The sequence below is a fragment of the Marmota flaviventris genome, chromosome 5, assembly GCF_047511675.1.
Source record: "Marmota flaviventris isolate mMarFla1 chromosome 5, mMarFla1.hap1, whole genome shotgun sequence".
NCBI classification, from domain to species: domain Eukaryota; kingdom Metazoa; phylum Chordata; class Mammalia; order Rodentia; family Sciuridae; genus Marmota; species Marmota flaviventris.
In genome coordinates this window covers 105,070,516-105,086,250 of record NC_092502.1, presented here as the reverse complement: position 1 = coordinate 105,086,250, position 15,735 = coordinate 105,070,516, and the positions used below count along the sequence as shown (strand labels likewise).

Below are 15,735 nucleotides of genomic sequence, written 5' to 3'. Positions count from 1 at the left end.
GAAAAATTTCATAAGCCAAAACTTTTACCTTATCTCAAAGCTCCCATTCTTTTCTGCCAAATCATAAAGCAAGTAACTATTTTAGACTGATCTGTGAGAATTATTTCATGGTGTCCCTCTTTCTGAATCTTTCTATTTATTATAATTGCATTACAACCAGATAAATTACAACAGAGGAAATCCAAATCTTACATCATACCAACCTTCTTATAAAGAATAGTCTTTATAATAAATAATAATAATAAATAATCTAAAATTCATGATCTTTGTTCCTGGAATTATGGTTTAGAGGGAAACTTTCAACATCTTATTCTATTTGAGCCAATACTAAAAGTTACTCATTTAACTATCTTTTCAAATGGAAAGGGTAATTCAGAAATTCGTTGAGTAATAGGGAAAAAGCAAGTCCAAATATGAGGGAATGTGAAAGCAAATTACAAATCATGTCAATGATCAAAATCTAAAATGGCTTTACAGTTAGCAAAACTGGTATCTATGAAATTTTGACGATAAATTTAATAATCAAAGAAACACAAACTATTTAGCCATTTGTTGTTTTTAAAAGGAATGAGAGATTTATGTTAAGACTATGTACTTACTTAACACAATGTGAAAAAAAATCAAAGTACTTACTTCTCCACCAACACAGGACTCATTTTCATTATTCTCCCTATCAACCCCAATTTTTTCCTGTGATCCAAGAATTTCTTTTCTTTCTGCAGCTTTCCCTATATTTGGCTTTGGCCTTGGTAATCGGCCCCTTATTGGTCGTGTAGGTCTAAAAGCCTTTGGTTGATTATCTTCATGCAGACAAGATTTGTCACTCAAACTAGAACTACAAAAAAATAAAATCAATGTTTATTTTGAAGTCACAAACTGATTGTTTTTTAGTATTTCCTTCTCCATGATATTAATGAGAAAACAATTCAGAATATAAAATAATTCACAGGTATCCTCAAGAACATCTTCAAGGTTATTCATACATCTAGTCCCTACTCTTTTGAACAGATATAATCCTGGAAGCCTGACTACAAAAAATATTTTTAAATCAATTTTTCATTACAAAATTGGTCAGCCAGGTATGGTAGTGTACACCTGTCATCCTCACTACTTGGAAAGGTGAAGCAGAAGGATGGCAACTTCAAGGGTAGCATGGGCAACTTGGTAAAACGCTGTCTCAAAATCAAATAAAAAAGGGATGGAGAGGTAGCCCAGTGGTTGAGCACTTTTGAAGCTTACGTCAGGTCCTGGATTCAATCTCCAGCATCACAAAAAAAGAAGGAAAAAAAAAAAACTGGAAAAATCTACATCAATCAAGGATGTAATACTAGTATGCCTCATACAGAATACTACTAAATGTTATACAATTCCAGGATATTAGTACCAAATTATAGTATAAATTGGACCACCTGAAATAGCCCAGAACCTACTGGTTAAAGTCACACTGGAGTGGAGTTGTTATGGTTCTCCACATTGAGTTAAATAATCCCTTCTGAAATCCCTTACTATAAAATTTTCCAGAAATATTATCTTAACCATTCCTGTATTTAACAACACATTGTGAAAATTACAAATGTAATTGCTAATTCAATGGGTCCAAGCCATAATTTGTATTTATGATATCAAGCATAGAAAACATTACTAAAATGTTTCATCACCACCTATAGTTGAAAATGGACTTAAATTAGATGAAAATAGTAATAGAGTTTATCAAGCAGAAAACAAGTGATTAGAATCATTCCTAAAAGTTAACTACTTTTGTATTACTTTCTAAGTACTTACTTAGATACAGTTTCAGCTTCTAGGTTCTCTCTTTCTGTATTCTCCATTTCAAAACAGTCACCTGTATTCACTTCATTTTTTTCCATGTGATTCTGTGAATTTAATTTTTACAGTTAATCTACTTATTATTAAAAAGTTCAAACTTTGTTAGAAACAAATGAAAATTAAAACAATGAAATTGCATTTTTTGTATTTACACCAGGAAAGATTTTCTAATAATCCTAAATGCAAATGAGAATATTATAAAACAAATAATCTCATTCATTAATAGTCAGCCCTTTTCAATTTGAAGAGTCTTGAAAATGTTCATATCCTTTGACTCAGTAATATCTTGTGAAGACTTTTAAGAAAGTAAATGGAAAAATATCTACACACTAGATTGTTCAATGGAACATTAAATAAAATAGCAAACACTGCAGACAGACAAATTTTCCAAAAATGAGAAAATAATTAAATAAGTTCGGTTACACACCACTGTAAGAGTATCACTAAAAACCATGTTTTCATTTTTGCCTTGTACCGAGGATTGAACCCTGGGCATATTACCACTGAACCACTTCCCTGGCCCTTTTTTTATTTTTTATTTTGAGATAGGGTCTCGCTCAGCTGCTTAGGGAGGCTGTCCTTGAACCTCCAATACTCCTGCCTCAGCCTCCCAAGTAGCTGGGATTACAGGTGTGTGCCACCATGCCCAGCAAAAACATGTTTTTCAGAAGTTTAATGATATGAAAAAAAAACATTTGTGAAATGTTAAATACCAAAAGATATAAAATTAAATTCATATCACTACTCAATTTTATAAAAGAAAACCTAGGATGATAAATGTGAAAAGACTGGTTGCATCTGGATAATGAAATTACAACTTATTTTTGTTTTGATTTTTAAATCAACCTGTATTTTCCAAATTTTCTAGAATAAAATCCTATTATTAAGATTAGGATAAGATAGCTGTACAAAAAACACACATCTCCCCTCCCCCCACAAAAAAGCTAAGAAAGATACTTCACTTAAGAAAATAACTAATCAAAACTGATCAATGGCCAGGCATGGTGGCACACACCTATCACCTCAGCTACTTGGGAAGCTAGGTAGAAGGATTACAAGTTTGAAGCCAGCCTATACAACTTACAAAAAACCTGTCTCAAAATAAAAAGGGCTGGGAATGTAGCTTGGTGGTTCAAGGCCCTGGATTTAATTCCCAGTACTGAAGAAAGAAAGCTGGCCAATGTTTTAAAAAGCGATTTAGCCAAAATTAAATTTTTCTAATATAATTCTCAGAGACAGAAGGACACAGGAACATTCACTCAATGCTAACAGCAATGTAAATAGATTCTTTGACAATGCATAAGAACCATAAAAATATTTTAATTTGAACCAATAATATAATCCCCATGACCCATAAAAATATCGTTTCTTTAAGAAAACTCTACTTACGCTGGGTGCAGTAGCACCATGCCTGCAATCCCAGCGGCTCAGGAGTTTGAGGCAGGAGGATCACAAGGTCAAAGCCAGTCTCAGCAATGGCAAGGCACTAAGCAACTCAGTGAGACCCTGTCTCTAAATAAAATACAAAATAGGGCTGGGGATGTGGCTCAGTGCTTAAGTGCCCCTGGGTTCAATACCTGGTACCAAAAAAAAAAAAAAAAACCAAAGAAGAAGAAAGAAGAAAGAAGGAAGAAGAAGAGAAAACCCTACTTACAAAATTGCTTATTTTTAAAAATTAAAGAAAAACAAAACAATCATATAATCCATTAGAGAAATGATCAGGTAAATCAATAATGTTAATCCAATGCATTTTTATTTATTTATTTATCTATCTATCTATTTATTTATTTATTTATTTTTGTGGTACCAGGGATTGAACCTAGGAGCACCTAACCACTGAGGCGCATTCCAGCTCTTTTTATATTTTATTTAGAGACAGAGTCTCACTGAGTTGCTTAGAGCCTTGCTCAGTTGCTGAGGCTGGCTTTGAACTCACAATCCTCCAGCCTCAGCCTTCATTGGGATTATAGGAGTGTGCTACCATGTTCAGCCCAATACATTATTTAAAAGTTCAATCAGACCCAAGAATATATACATGAATAGCTCCAGAGAAAAAAATGTTTTAACTATTGTACACATCATGGTTAGGCACTAGAGAAATGTTTTCATACACAGAGAAAGTTCATAAAGTACAAATAGGAATGTGACTGCCTATGTTCAGATAAAAGTACTATGGGTATAATGTATAGATGGTTTAAGAAATATTTTTTAAAAAGTTTTTATGTAAGTAAACAAAAGATTTATCATTACTGAGGATGTTTCAAATGATACGTCCCCTAGCTCTAAAGAAAATATATAAGAGGGGTTGGGGCTGTAGCTCAGTGGTGGAGCACTTGCCTAGCATGTGTGAGGCACTGAGTTCAAGTCTTAGCACCACATGTCAATAAATAAAGTTCTATCAACAACTAAAAAGAAATTTTTTTAAAAAGAAAATATATCAAAGGGCTGCTGTTGTAGCTCAGTGGTAGTGTGCTTACCTATAAATAAATAAATAAAGCAAGCTCCATCAACAACTAAAAAATATATAATTAAAAAAATATGTAAACAAGAGACTAATAAGATAGGAACAAACCTAACTAACGTTGATGTGTAAGTTATTTTATTGGTTTTAATATCAGTAACAGTCATCTGTAATTACAAGGTGAATTTTTTTTTTTTGGGGGGGGGGTAGGGTTCTTTTTTTTTTTTTTTGTCTTTTTTGGAACTGGGGGTCAAACCCAGGGCTTTGAGAATGCAAGGCAGACGCTTTGCCACTGAGCTACATCCCAGCCCACAAGGTGAATACTTTTATTACCAATTTCTTAGGAAAAAATTTTATTTTATAATTTTAATTCCAGTACGTCTCCTATGTCATACCTTCTCAACTGAAGTTTCTGAACATGAACTCTTGCTCTCTGCATCTGTTTTGTTTTGTGAACGAGTTGATTTCTTCCCAACTGCTCTTGATAGATTCGGTTTAGGTTTCTGGAGTCGACCTCTCAAAATTGGTTTTACATTTTCTGCCGGATCCGTCTCCCTAAAAAAATTACTTAAACTGTAAGCAACATGCAGTTATGTTCAAGTAAAATTCTGAACCAGAAAGAATTTCTTTGAAAGTTTACTTACTATAGAAATGGCAAAGAAAATTGAGAGACTAACTTGTTCTATTAGATGTGACAAATATACTGCTGAGCATCAATAATTAATGCAGGTAGTGGTATTAACATATGAATAAACAGATAAATGAAACAAATTCCAAACACTGGCTCTAAAATGTATATTTTAACACATAATAAAGGTAGCATCTCAAAACAGTGAAGAAAAAATGAAATACAAAATACAGTGTTTTAAAAAATATACTAGATAAAATTAAATAAATGGTGATGAAAAAACTGAATAACATTGAGAAAAAAATAAAACAAGCATCACCTCTTATACTGTGCTGACAATATATGTGAAGTAGATCAAAGATTTAAATTAAACCATAGAAGTAATATGGATGAGTTGCTAAGGCTGACTTTGAACTTGCAATCCTCCTGCCTCAGCCTCCGGAGCTAGTAAGATTATAGGCATGTGCCACCACCACGACCCAGCCATTTCATAGCAGTTAATGTCTGAACCATATGAATGTACCTATTGCATTGTGGTCCATGCCTATAACACCAGCAACTGGGGATGTGAGGCAGGAAGTTTCCAAGTTTAAAGCTAGTCTAGGAAACTTAGCCAGAGCCTGTCTCAAAATAAAAAGGGTGGAGACTTAGCTCAGAAGTAGATTGTCCTGGGTTCAACTTCTGATTTTAAAAAAAAAAAAGCTACTATTTTTGAAAGAAATAAAAATAACTCAAACCACTACAAGTAAAATCTCATAGCAAATATTTAATCTTCTGAACTATTTTAGAAGTTCACTGCTAAATTACCACCTTGCTGAAAGCTCACACATCAAATATGAAAAAGAAAATTTGTATAATGGAATATAAAGTAAAAAACCCTGATATAGCACTAACAAGACCACAGTTAAATTATAAAATAAATGGTCTATATGTTAATGATCCCTTGTAATTCCTAAATAAAATGCTATAATTTAAGAATGCTATTAAGGGTTGGGGGTTGGCTCAATAGTAGAGGTTTGCCTAGCACTTGTAAGCCCTGGATTCAATTACTAAGACAGGAAAAAAAATTTAAAAAATTGAGAACCTTATTAAATTATGAAGAAAAGAAAAATCCTATCATATAAAATACTTACAGTGATTTATTCTTCAGGTCAACATTTCTTTCTCCTGTTCTAATTTCAACTTCTGATGGAGGCAAATCTGAAGTGCTTAATTCTGAAAACTCAGTTGCTACTGGCATGGTATCTTGTTGATTACTAAGGAAATGAAGACACATTAGCAAAAAAAAAAAAAAAAAATTCTAGTAATACATTATTTCATACTATTTAAAAAATTTTTAATAGATAACACCAATACTTTGGAAAATTATCCCTCATTATGGAATAAGCACAAGCTATGCTGGCTTTTCTATGATACTTCTTGCATAATGTTATAAAGACCTGTACCTTCAGAGAAAGTAACCACCACATACCACCAATAGGCTTGGGAGAACTCAAGAAGTGCCAAAATCAAAAACTATAATTCAAAGGGATTCACAAATCAAATGTGTGTGTAAAATTATAATGATATTTAGGAATTAGTTTTCATTAAAATTTTATATAGGCAGTCCTTGCTTTGCATGGGACTGTTAACCAAAAGTCATATAAAATGAGGACACAGTTTCCAAAAGCACAAATTGCAGTTATTAACACTACTATGGAAAGCAAAGATTATTTTTTATTATGAAATATATCAACTAACAATAATATAACTGATAGTCACACATTACCTAGCACTGTTTCAACACATATTTAGTCTTTTTATTTTATTTATTTTTTTGCTTATTTTTTCTACTAGGTGTTTCTCTTTTCCTGATGTATTATTAAGAGTTCATTAAGAGTTCTCTATAGGGGCTGAGGCTGTGGCTCAGTGGTAGAGCACTTGCCTAGCATGTGCGAGGTGCTGCATTTGATCCTCAGCACCACATAAAAATAAATATTTTTATTTAAAATAAAATAAAGGTATAAAAAAATCACATCAATCTTTAAAAAAAATAAATAAGAGTTCCCTATATATTTTTATTGGCCAGCTATTATACCTAAACCTCCCAATTAATAGCTTGCCTTTTACTTTACTTATGGAGTCTTTGTTAATAGAAGTTATTTTTTCCCAAGTGTTAAGTAACCCTTAACATCGCAAAGATATTTCCCACATTTCTTCTAAAACCTTTAAAGATATTTTCTTATATGTGTAGTCCTTAATTCATCAGGAAGTTAAAATTTGACAGGGCAAAATAGGGATATAATATTATCTTTTTCATATCTCAGCACCACCTAATGAATAGTTAGTTTAATCTTTGCCCACTCATTTCTAAAGCGACCTCTGCCATAAAAGATTCCCAAATGTCTTTTCCTACATTAGACATTCAGTTCCACTGAATAAATCTGTCTATGCCTGTTATCAGTATCACAGTACTTTACTCTAGCTTTAGAATAACCCTTAATATATTCCCTCTCCACAGCTGTTTTTCAAAACTTTCTTTACCATTCATAACTCATAGCTTTTGCAGACAATTTTTCAATCAATTTACTGTTTTCCAAAACTTGTTGGGATTTTAACAGTTATTACAAGATTGTTGTTTTGTTCCTATAACAGAATAAGTCATAAGTATGGTTTTGTGCATAATTTCTGAAATTAGTTTTATCTTTGAAGTCACACTTTAAATTATAAACTGAGAGCTAGGGGTATAGCTCACTGGTAAAGTGATTTCTTAGCATATGCGAAGCCTAGGGTTCAATCCCCAATACCTCAAAAAAAGAAAAAAAAATGAGGTCTAAACTGTCAACCAACAACAAACAACTGAGAAATAGTGTATAATTACACTGAAATGTAGTGTAGAAGTTCCTAGAACAGGTAGATTCATAAAGAGGAAAAGCAGATTAGAGATTACTAGGGTTTAGGGTAGATGGGAATTACTGCACAACTTAGAATTTTGGTTTGAAAATACAAAAAGGTTTTAGAAATGGTGATTGGTACACAAAAATGTAAGTATAGTTAATGCTACTGAACTATATGTTTAAAAATGGGTTCACACAGCCAGGCGAAGTAGTGTGGGAAAATATCTTTGCGATGTTAAGGGTTTCTTAACACTTGGAAAAAAATAACTTCTGTTAACAAAGACTCTATAAGTAAAGTAAAAGGCAAGCTATTGACTGGGAGGTTTAAGTATAATAGCTGGCAAAAAAAAATAGAGAGAACTCTTAATGATAATCCCAGGGGCTTGGGAGGCTGAGGCAGGAGGATCACGAATTCAAAGCCAGTCTCAGCAACTTAGCAAGGCCCTAAGCAACTCAGTGAGACCCTGTCTCTAAATAAAATATAAAAAAGGACTGGGGATGTGGCTCAATGATTAAATGCCCTGGGATCAATCCTGGTACAACAACAAAAAAAAGTTAATATATCTAATATACCCACACACACACACATATACATATACACACATATATACATATACGCACGCATATATACATATTATATATATAAATTGGTATATACATATATGTGTGTATATATATATTTTTAAACCACAGTAGAGAAAAAGATAATAACTAAGAATATGAAAAAAACTCAATAATGAAAAGAACTCAAATCACAATTCCAAAAAGATCAGAGAATCCAAGCAGAATACATTTTTTAAAAAAGAAATCTTGAAAAAGAACAAAGCTAAAAATAATCAAATTTTAAAATGGACAAAGAATTTAACAGACATTATCCAAAGAAGAACTCCAATAGCTAAAAGGTATATGAAAAGGGGTACAATATCACTAATCATCAGGAAAATGAAAATCAAAACAAGGTATCACCTGTTAGGACGCTAGTTACCATAAAACTCAATAAAAGATTTAAAAAAAAAATAGTCACAGGATATATAAAAATGAACCCTTAATAATAAAAGTGTTGGTGGGAACATAAATTGGAATACCAGGTACTGGAAACAGTATGGAGAGTTCTTCAAAACACTAAAATTAGTCAGGCTCAATGGCACATGCCTATAATCCCAGTGACTCAGGAGGTTGAGACAGGAGGTTCACAAGTTTGAGGCCAGGCCCAGAAACTTAGCAAACCCCTAAGTAACTTAGCAAGACATTGTCTCAAAATACAAAACCAAAAAGGGCTAGGGATGTGGCTCAGTGTTTAAGCATCCCTGAGACCAATAAAAAAAAAAAAAAAGGAGAATTACCATATGATCCATCAATCCCAGTTCTGGAGTTCTTTTAATTAAATCAGGATCTCAAAAAAAAAAAAACTTTTTGCACTTTTATTTTCACTGCATAACTCACTAGTTAAGAGATGGAAACAACCCAACATGCAACTGAATATTATTCAGGCATAAAAAGTAAATTCTGCCATATGCACAACACAGATAAACCTTGAAAACTAAGTAAAGTAAGCTTGTAAACTAAGTGAAATAAGGCACTTTTATTAGGTCTCTAAAGCAATCAAACTCATGGAAACAAAATAGATTGGTGGTTGCCCAAGGCTGGGATGAGGAGAAAACGGGGAGTTGCCATCCAATGAATCGAGTTTCAAGAATGCAAGATGAAAAAAATGTCATAAGTCTGCTATACTATACTGTTCTTATAATTAACAGTACTGCATTATACACTTAAAATTTTCTTAAGAGGGGCAAGGGATGTAACTTAGTGGTAATAGCACTTGCCTAGACTGTACAAGGCTGTAGGTTTGACACCCACCCCCTCAAAAATAAACTACATTTTAGAACACACAAGATACGAAACATCACATTCAGTCTGATGAAACTAAAGAGAAAATCTTGTACCAATGCCAATGATCTGTATCCCCAGTCCCAAAAAGAAAATCTTTATAGAAAACAATAAGAGAGCGTAGGGCCCTGGGTTTGATCCCCAGCGTGTGTGTACACACACACACACACACACACACACACACACACACACGTATAAACCCATGCAGACACTAACCAAAAGAAGGCAAAAGTATTGTCAGAAAAAAAGATCTGAATCAGTCGATACCAGGCACAGTGCTGCAAGCCTATAATTCCACTACTCATGAGGCTGAGGAAGGAGGATCACAAGTTCAAAGTTAACTTTGGCAACTTCATATGAGCATGTCTCAAAATGTTTAAAAAATTAAATAAAAAGAGCTGAGGTGGGCTGGGGTTGTGGCTCAGTGGTACAGCGCTCGCCTAGCATGTGTGACACCCTGGGTTAGATCCTCAACACCACGTAAGATAAATAAGCAAAGATATTGTGTCCATCTACAATTGAAAAAAAAAAAATAAGTAAGAAAAAAGAAAAGGACAAAGGGGAGGGAGGAGAAGGGAGGAGGAAAGAAGGTAGGAATGATGGTATAATGACTTAGACATCATTACCCTAAGTACATGTAGGTAGACACAAATGGTGTGAAAACACTTTGTGTACAATCAGTGACTTGAAAAATTGTGCTCTATATGTATAATATGAAATGAATTGCATTCTGCCATTGTGTATAACAAATTAGAATAAATAAATTATTTCATAAAAAAAAAAAAAAAAGATGGGCTGGGGATGTGGCTCAAGTGGTAGCTCGCTTGCCTGGCATGCGCAGGGTGCTGGGTTCAATCCTCAGCACCACATAAAAATAAAATAAAGATGTTGTGTCCACCAAGAACTAAAATATAAATATTAAAAAAAATTCTCTCTCTCTCTCTCTCTCTCTCTCTCTCTCTCTCTCTCTCTTTAAAAAAAAAAAAAGAAAGAAAAAGGAAAAAAAAGGGATGGGGAAGGTACATTGATGACTTAATAGCTTTTTCTTCCTAGGTAGACTCATTTAGAATGAAAGTGATTATTTAGAAACCCATTTCATTCTAAGTAAATGTCTTTAACCTAGGAAAATAAAACAGCAACTTCTGGCTACCTCCTGGGGAAAAAAAAAAGTCGGGGATGCTGGAGGTGTAGTTCAGTTGTAGAATATTCCTTGGTTCAATCCCCTAGTACTGAAAAAGAGAGAGGAAAGGGGGGCGGGGCAGTAGAAGACAGTATATAATAAGAGATTTCAGCAAGATGATACAGTATTTATGCAACTAACAACAAAGCTTCAAATAAATGACATAAAAACAAACAGAACTATGCTGGGTACACTGGCACACATCTGTAATCCCAGCAACTTGGGAAGCTGAGGGAGGACTGTAATTTGAGAACAGCCTCAGAATCTTTCTCAGACCAGCCAGACCCTGTGTCAAAATCAGATAAAAAGTGGGGCTGGGGATATGGCTCAAGCGGTAGTGTGCTAGCCTGGCATGCGTGGGGCGCTGGGTTCGATCCTCAGCACCACATAAAAATAAAATAAAGATGTTGTGTCCACCGAAAACTAAAAGAAAAAATTCTCTCTCTCTCTAAAAATCAATCAATCAATCAATCAATCAGATAAAAAGGGCTGGGGATATAGTTCACATAGTACACTGGTAGAGTACCTCCAGATTCAATTCCCAATACCATTTAAAAAAATAAATAAATAAATAAACGAAAAAGAGAAATACAAATCTCCAATTACAGTTAGAGAATTCAACACTACTCTCTCATCAAAAGATGAGATAAAGCCAGTGAAGATATAGAAAATACCTTTCTGAAAGGACAGGGTCAGCTCTCTTCTCAACTTTTTCACCAGACGCTAAACTCACAATGTCATCTCTGTTCTGTGCACAGGGAAGCTTCTGTTCCTTATTGCTTTCACCTTCATTTACTTCAGGCCTTGAAGATGGACTTTTACCTATGAATATAAAGTGCATGTATTTCTAAAAAAATTACAGCAAAAACACAAACACCTTCTTTCATATATATATATATATATATATATATATTAATATACAGATATATTAATATTAATATACATACATATATATTTTAGTTATAGGTAGACACAATAATACCTTTATTTTATTTTTATGTGGTGCTGAGGATCGAACTCAGTGCTTCACGCATGATAGGTAAGCATTCTGCCACTGAGCCATAACCCCAGCCCAAACACCTTCTTTTTTAAAACTACAAAAATATTTACATGTAAGACTCTTTTTTACCCATAAAACAATTCAATCAACATTCAACTTCTTATGTGTAAGACACGATCTTATTTTAGAACGTAATGAAAATTTAATCAACTCACAATGGTTTGTGTTTTGAATATCAGCCCAAGTTCCTGGGAAGTTTGTAGCATTTTCCCTTATCTTTCTGGGAATTTTTTTTTTTTGGTACCAGGGACTAAACCCAGGACGTCTTAACCACTGAGCCATATTTCCAGCCAATTTTATATACATATATACATTTTTTTTTTTTGAGACACAAAATCAGATAAAAAGGACTGTGCTTCAAGTATCTTATGGCCTTGTCAAATTGTTGCTGCTGGCCTTAAACCTGGGATCTTCCTACCTCAGCCTCCTGAGTTACTGGGATTACAGGCATACACCACTATACCCAGCATCTTTCTTAAATTTTAAGTGGTTAATGACTTGCTTTATTATGTCTTGTTGGGAAGCTAAAAGTGGACTTGGTTGTTCTTTTGTTCCTTCAGAAGTGTAATAATTAATAATAAGGTAACAGCTACCATTTACTTACTAAAAAGCAAGAATGCAAGTCTATCAGATGTATTATCTCACTTAATACTCAAAAATCCTATTAAAAGGTATCATTGTTAACCCATGATAGAGAAGAACTATCTGAGTTCAGATATATTAACTGACAGTCCAATGTCAAGAGCTAGAATAAAAATACAAGAACTAGCATTAAAAAACAAAGTCTGTTTAACTTCTAAAATCTGATATCTTAATCAGTAATCTTTCCTGCTTTATAAGCAATGTCTCTTGTAACAGCAACAAAAAAGCATAATGTTAGGCTTATAAAATCATACTACTTTAACTACCAGAATTAATTTATTAAAATCATATTAGTGAAGATGAACTGCATGATATTTAAATTCTATAAAACGTTGTTCTGGTCTGCTACAACTTTTTCTTCCTGTCTTTACTTGATTTTATTTTTTCATGTTGGGGATTAAACCCAGAGCCTACAGATGCCAAGAACAATCTCCTGAGTCTCTGGATTACAGGTATGTGCCACCATGCCTGACTGCTTTTCTCTTTTTTTTAAACAATAAATTTTTTTCATTTAATTAAAAATAAAAGGGTGCTTGCTTTGATAGCACATATACTAAAAACAGGAACAATACAAAGAATATTATCATCGACCCTATACATGAATGACATGCAAATTTGTAAAGCATTCTGTATTTGAAAAATAAATTTTAAAAGATAAAAATGCTTAACACAGGAGCTGGGGTTGTGGCTAAGCAATAGAGCACTCAAAATATATATATATATATTACAAAAGGCTGGGGGCTGGAGTTGTAGCTCAGTGGCAAGAGTGCTTGCCTTGCATGTGTGAGGCCCTGGGTTCCATCCTAAGCACCACATAAAAATAAATAAATAAAAATGAAGATATTGTGTTCATCTACAACTTAAAAAAAAAAGAGCGCTCATCTAGCACTTGCCAGGCGCTGGGTTGGATTCTCACCACTGTATATTAATAAATGAATAAAATAATGGTCCATCAACATCCAAAAAAAATTTTTTAAAAATACCTAACACAGTACTATCAGTACAGATCAGTTAACAAGCCAGGTACAGTAGCATATACCTACAATCCCAGCAACTAGGGAGGCTGAAGAAGAAGAATTATGAATTCAAGGCTAATCTCAGCAACTTAGTGAGACCCTGTCTCAATAAGAGAGACTAAGGACATGGGTCAGTGATAAAGAGCCTCTGGCTTCAATTCCCAGTACCAAATAAATAAAAACATACATACATACATACATAAATAGCATTGTTCAATCTATCCAAAAGAAAAGTACCTGTTATATATCACATTATTGTACGTCTTAAAGTAATATAAGGCTATTAAAATGCATAAGAAACTTACTCTTGTGTTTTTCTTCTTTAAAAGGGACTGACTGAACACTGGAATTTCCTAAAAGAGTTTTCACTTCCTGTTCATTAGCATCATCTTGATTCTTCCTTCTCTTTTTCTTTTCATTTCGGTCTTGTTCTAATACAACTTGTTCTAAATCTTGTCCTGATAAAGTCAGAGACTCTTCTTCAACTGTCTGAGCATCCTCCTGAGTATCTGAAATATTAGTACTCCCAGACTCATCGGGATCATCATTTACTCCTTCACTAGTAACTTTTCTCACTGAAAATAAGTGAAATAGTGATAAATATATAAACAACCTACAAAAAAATTATTAAAGGTAGAGAAAATAAATACTCAAGGATATCCTCTATAATACTATTTACGTGAACAAAACATTGAACAAAACTAAAATATTCAAAAGGGAATAACCAAATAAGTTACAATACATTCATGATTTAAAAATCCATGCAGAGATGGGCTGGGGGCATAGTTCAGTAGAAGAACACAGGTAGAATACGGCCAGACATGGCGGCAGATACCTGTAGTCCAAGCAATAGGGAAAGCTGAAGCAGGAAGATCCCAAGTTTGAGAATAATCTCAGTAATTTAGTAAGACCCGGTTCCCAAAATTAAAAATAAAAAAGGCTAGGAATGCAGTTCAGTGGTACAGTACCACTGGATTCAATCCCCACTACCAAAAAAACATCCATATAGAGTGTAGCTCAATGATAAAGCACATACTCAGCATGCACAAGGCCCTGGGTTCAAACCCTAGCACCACATAAACACGAAATAATCCACAAAAGCAATAACAAGATGGGTTCATATACAGTAAAGTGAAAGATTTCAAAACATACTGTTGTATTTTAAAAAAAAAATCAAATGACAGAAATATGTGTATATTTCTAATTCCATTTTTATTAATAAAACATACATCTTTAGATAAGCACATATATATGAACAGAAAAATGTTTATAACAGGTGGGAGAGAGTGTTAAAAATTTAATCTTCAGCGAGGTGGGCTGGTGCACACCTGTAATCCCAGTGGCTTGGGAAGCTGAGACAGGAAGATCACAAGTTCAAAGCCAGCCTCAGCAGTGGCAGGGCACTAAGCAACTCAGTGAGACCCTGTCTCTAAATAAAATACAAAATGGAGCAGGGGATGTGGCTCAGTGGTTGAGTGCCCCTGAGTTCAATCCCCCTAGTTCAATCAAACTCTACCACTGAACTACAATCCTAGCCTTTTTTATTTTTAATTTTGGGACAGGGTCTTGCTAAATTGCTGAGATAATTCTCAAACTTGGGAGCCTCCTGCTTTAGCCTTCCATATTGCTTGGACTACAGGTCCAAGTGTGCCACCATGCCTGGAAAAATCTATATGGATTTTTCTTTTGAAGGGGGGAGTATTTTTTGCTTTTGTAATGCTAGGGATTGAACTAGAATCTTGCCCATGGTAGTAGACAGGTGTTCTAAATTAAAAAAGAATTTAATCTTCACTCATTTGTGCTTTTTTCATATTTTTTATTAGTACATTGATTGTATAGAATGGTTGAATCTGTTGTTACATATTCATACACACACAATATAAAAATATAATTTGGCCAATATCATTACCCAGTATTTTCTCTTTCCCTCCTCCCCTCCCTCTTCCAGATCACTTTCCTATACTCTATAGCTGATATTACTTTGATTTTTGTGAGACCAATCCTCCACATATTTTTTCCTTTTTCTCTGTTTTTCAACAAACAACAACAAATATGTGTGCATGTATGTGTGTGTGTGTGTGTGTGTGTGTGTGTCTGTGTGTAAATAACACAAGGTCCCCCACATGCACACTTTTTTTTTTTTTTGAGATAAAAGTTG

The 15,735-nt window shown here is 33.8% G+C and overlaps 1 protein-coding gene and 1 non-coding gene across 8 annotated transcripts in view; one reads left to right on the top strand and one right to left on the bottom strand.

Moving 5' to 3' along the window:
* The window catches only part of Bdp1 (BDP1 general transcription factor IIIB subunit), a 95,131-nt gene that overhangs the window by 55,877 nt on the left and 23,519 nt on the right, over positions 1-15,735 (bottom strand). For 6 of the 7 annotated variants that reach the window (XM_071612490.1, XM_071612492.1, XM_027927987.2 and 3 more), the window contains 6 exons: positions 13,883-14,152; positions 11,534-11,681; positions 6,050-6,172; positions 4,684-4,843; positions 1,783-1,874; positions 634-835 (listed from right to left, as the gene is read on the bottom strand). In XM_071612490.1, coding sequence (XP_071468591.1) covers positions 634-835; positions 1,783-1,874; positions 4,684-4,843; positions 6,050-6,172; positions 11,534-11,681; positions 13,883-14,152 — 995 coding nt within the window. The remainder of the gene's footprint in view (positions 1-633; positions 836-1,782; positions 1,875-4,683; positions 4,844-6,049; positions 6,173-11,533; positions 11,682-13,882; positions 14,153-15,735) is intronic. The other variant, XM_071612493.1, reaches the window with a different exon arrangement.
* LOC114086668 (U6 spliceosomal RNA) lies at positions 13,091-13,198 on the top strand. Its single transcript, XR_003581668.2, has one exon. It is a non-coding gene; the product is annotated as a U6 spliceosomal RNA (small nuclear RNA).